General features: G+C 33.2%; 1 protein-coding gene across 1 annotated transcript in view; it reads left to right on the plus strand.

Annotated features, from left to right (window-relative positions):
• The window catches only part of LOC108565635 (transcription factor Sox-9-A-like), a 15574-nt gene extending 11999 nt beyond the window's left edge, over positions 1–3575 (plus strand). The window contains exon 3 of the mRNA XM_017925194.1: positions 2754–3575. Coding sequence (XP_017780683.1) covers positions 2754–3567 — 814 coding nt within the window. The 3' untranslated portion in view covers positions 3568–3575. The remainder of the gene's footprint in view (positions 1–2753) is intronic.
• Positions 3576–3921: the final 346 nt, after the last annotated feature.

The raw sequence follows: 3921 nt of genomic DNA on the forward strand, positions 1-3921 counted from the left end.
TCATTAGTTTTTTCATTATGACACATGTCAAAGATATTCGTACTTGTTTCAATAGTCACTCAAGTGTTCTTAAAATATATCAAATGTTCTGAATTAGAAAAATGTTATAATTCTGTCAATTAGCGGAAGAATTTAATTAAAACTTCGAAGTGTCAAAGTTCATTTCATACTTATTGAAGCATTGAAAAAGTTGAAACTAACACTTGATACATATGACACACGTCAAAGTTATTCGTAATTGTTTCAATGTGTCATTTTGACAATATTATATAACCATAATCATTTGTTTTTTTTTTCATTATGACATATGTCAAAGTTATTCGTACTTGTTTCAATAGGTGTCGTCACTCAAGTGTCCTTAAAATATATCAAATCTTCTGAATTACAAAAATGTTATTATTCTGTTAATTAGCGGAAGAATTTAATTAAAACTTTGAAATGTCAAAGTCAAAGTTTATTTAATACTTATTGAAGCATTGCAAAAGTTGAAACTAAAACTTGATACATATGACACACGTCAAAGTTATTCGTAATTGTTTCAATATGTCATTTTGACAATATTATATAACCACAATCATTTTATTATTATGACATACGTCAAAGTCTTTCATAATTGTTTCAATATCGAAAGTTCTTAAAAAAAGTTGAATTTTCTCAATAATAAAATTGTTAATTAGTGAATGAATTTAATTAAAACTTTCAAAGTGTCGAAGCAAATGACTTTTAAAGTAATTTTTATATTTAATACTTTGTTGTAGCGTTGCAAAAGTTGAAATTGAAACTTGATACATATTATTTTCACAGATGAACAATATTACATTTTTGTATTATGACACACGTCAGACGCATTCGTAATTGTTTCAATAGGTATCATTTTGACACTATTACATAACCACAATCATTTTGTTATTATGACATACGTCAAAGTTTTTACTAATTGTTTCATTATCGAATGTTTCAAAAAAAAATTTAATTTTCTCAATCATAAAATTGTTATTATTTTGTTAATTAGTTAATTAATTTAATTAAAACTTTCAAAGTGTCGAAGCAAATGACTTTTGAAGTAATTTTTATATTTAATACTTTTTAAAGCATTTCCAAAGTTGAAATTAAAACTTGATACATATTATTTTCACAGATGAACAATATTACATTTTTGTATTATGACACACGTCAAACGCATTCGTAATTGTTTCGATAGGTATCATTTTGACAATATTATATAACCACAATCATTTTATTATTATGACATACGTCAAAGTCTTTCCTAATTGTTTCAATATCAAATGTTCTTCGATTATTGAATTATTATTTTGTTAATTAGTGAATGAATTTATTTAAAACTTTCAAAGTGTCGAAGCAAATGACTTTTGTAGAAATTTTTATATTTTATACTTGTTAAAGTTGAAAAAGTCTCAATATTAACAATATTATATAACTGCAAATCATTCTTTATTATGACATACGTCAAAGAGTTTCCAGATTGTTTCAATAGCTGTCAATCGAAGTGTCAAAGTCAATGACATTTGTGAAAGTTGAAACTAAAATTAATACGATTTCACAGATAAATCAAATATATACAAAATATATACAAAAAATTAATTGAAACTTACATGAAAATCAACAAAGTGTAAAGGTGATTCACGTTATGATTTCATTGATAAGAAACGACAAAGTAAATATGGCAATATTTGCATGCGTGTAAATAGAATTTAGATGTAATTTGGTAATCGCAAGATAAAATATTGACAGTCTCTATGATATATATATCCTAGAAAGCCGACGCCAGAGTTGATCAAAAGTAAATAAACGTTGTAGAGTACAGGAAATGCAAATTGAAAAGTCAATAAATATGACGACGAATTGTTAGATTATGTAATTATTACTCTTAATTTGCTGTAATTAGAATAATAAAATACGTTGCTTTATTACTGAGAACTTTAGTATCTTAAATATATGTAGATTAGTTAGTTAATTGAATAATTACATCATCTTGATTTACGATATTTTGATGATGAAGATTTTAAGAGATTTTGAAAAGTTATTGTTGTTGGGAATTGTTGGTCTTGAACAATAATTAATTAGTTCGAGTGTCATTTTGACAATATTATATAACCATAACCATAATCATTTGTTTTTTTTTTTCATTATGACACATGTCAAAGTTATTCGTACTTGTTTGAATAGGTGTCGTCACTCAAGTGTCCTTAAAATATATGGATTTACAATATTTTGATGATGAAGATTTTAAGAGATTTAGAGAAGTTATTGTTGTTGGGAATTGTTGGTCTTGAAACAATAATTAATTATTTCGAGTGTGATGACATTAGAGGTAATGGTGATTGGCATAATATCGGGGGTCGAACGAAGGCCTCCCGCATCGAAGATCGTGTCGGGCTTTGATGCAATCAAGGACCCGACCCGGGTCGACGTCGACGGGAGGTCCAAATTGTGAATCGCCGTACACTATGTAGTATTCGAGAGTGGAACGGAGATAGGAAAAAAAAAAGTATGTATATCAAGTATGGAAAAGCCGGAGCCGACTTTGTTATTTATTAATCCGGAGAACATTCCTCGCCATTACGCACCATGACTGTATGAAGTGTACTGCTCTCTTCCTCTCTCATAAGTTAGATCGTATTAAATTGAAAAGTAAGCAAGATCTATTGATTCAGGTGGAAGTTAGAGGAGGAGATAGCTCGAGTTTACTTACTAATAAAAAATATAAATGTTATCTATGCTTTCGTTTCCAGGGTGCTGAGCGACAACGACAAGAAGCCGTTCATCGAGGAGGCGGAAAGGTTGAGGGTCATCCACAAACGCGAGCATCCGGATTACAAGTATCAGCCGAGGCGTAGGAAGCAGAACAAAAGTCCGGCAGGATCGGATCAAAGTGGCGGTGGACATCAAGGTGGAGGAAATCACGGACCCAACATGACGTTCAGGTCGTTGAAGCAGGAGGATTCTCCGATGAGTTTGAGGAGCAACTCGACGTCTCCGTCGAGCTGCGATCCGCACAGTCCGCCAGCGAATCACCAGCAAATCAGGACGCCCTCGTGTCTGGATCAGAGTCCGGCCGTGGATTTCGGTGACATCGAGCAGGCGTCCTTCATTCCCGACGACCTCGACAGCAACGATCTCGATCAGTATTTGGAGAACGGGAACGGCATGTACCACCATCAGAACTACCAGAGCTACAGGCAACAGCATCAGCATCAGGAAGACGTCGAAACGAACAATAATCATCATCATCAGCAACACCACCATCACCATCACAGCATCAGCAAAGCGAAAGGGTTGCAGACGCAGCAGGATTACGCGTCGCGATACCACGAACTCCAACCGAGCGCCTCGTCGATCATCAAGAACGAACGTTTCCCATCGCCCACCGAGCAGATCTACTATCCACCCAACCTTGTCGCAACAACCAACAACTTCTACTCATCCGCAACCCCGTACTTACCCCCGTATCAGTATTTGCCGCAGAAATCGCCCGTCTTCAACGCACCCGTCAACTCCTACCAGGTGGACACGACGCCATCTCTCGAATGGAACGGCTACATCTAATCAAAAAAAAACAAAAACAACCCCCAACAAACACCAACCCCGAAAATGAAAAAACCCTTACTTTCCTTTTAAATTTAAACGAACAAAAAAAAAAACATTTCTATTATTATTAATATTATTATTACTAGTTATTAAGCGAAATATATTTTTTATTAATTAAATAAACAAACGAAAAAAAAAACAACGAGAAAATTCTCTTTACTTTTTTACTCTTTCAGGCAAAACGATGATAAAATCCAGATGTGTGGGCAATTAAAATGTGTCACTTTGAAACTTCGCTTCAGTTGTTTCTTCTTTTCTTCTCTCTCTCTCTCTCACATTCATTTCATTTTTTTATTTCGCAACAGTTGATGC

Source organism: Nicrophorus vespilloides, unplaced genomic scaffold (genome assembly GCF_001412225.1).
Source record: "Nicrophorus vespilloides isolate i.1.1-1 unplaced genomic scaffold, Nicve_v1.0, whole genome shotgun sequence".
In the NCBI taxonomy this organism is placed as follows: Eukaryota; Metazoa; Arthropoda; class Insecta; order Coleoptera; family Silphidae; genus Nicrophorus; species Nicrophorus vespilloides.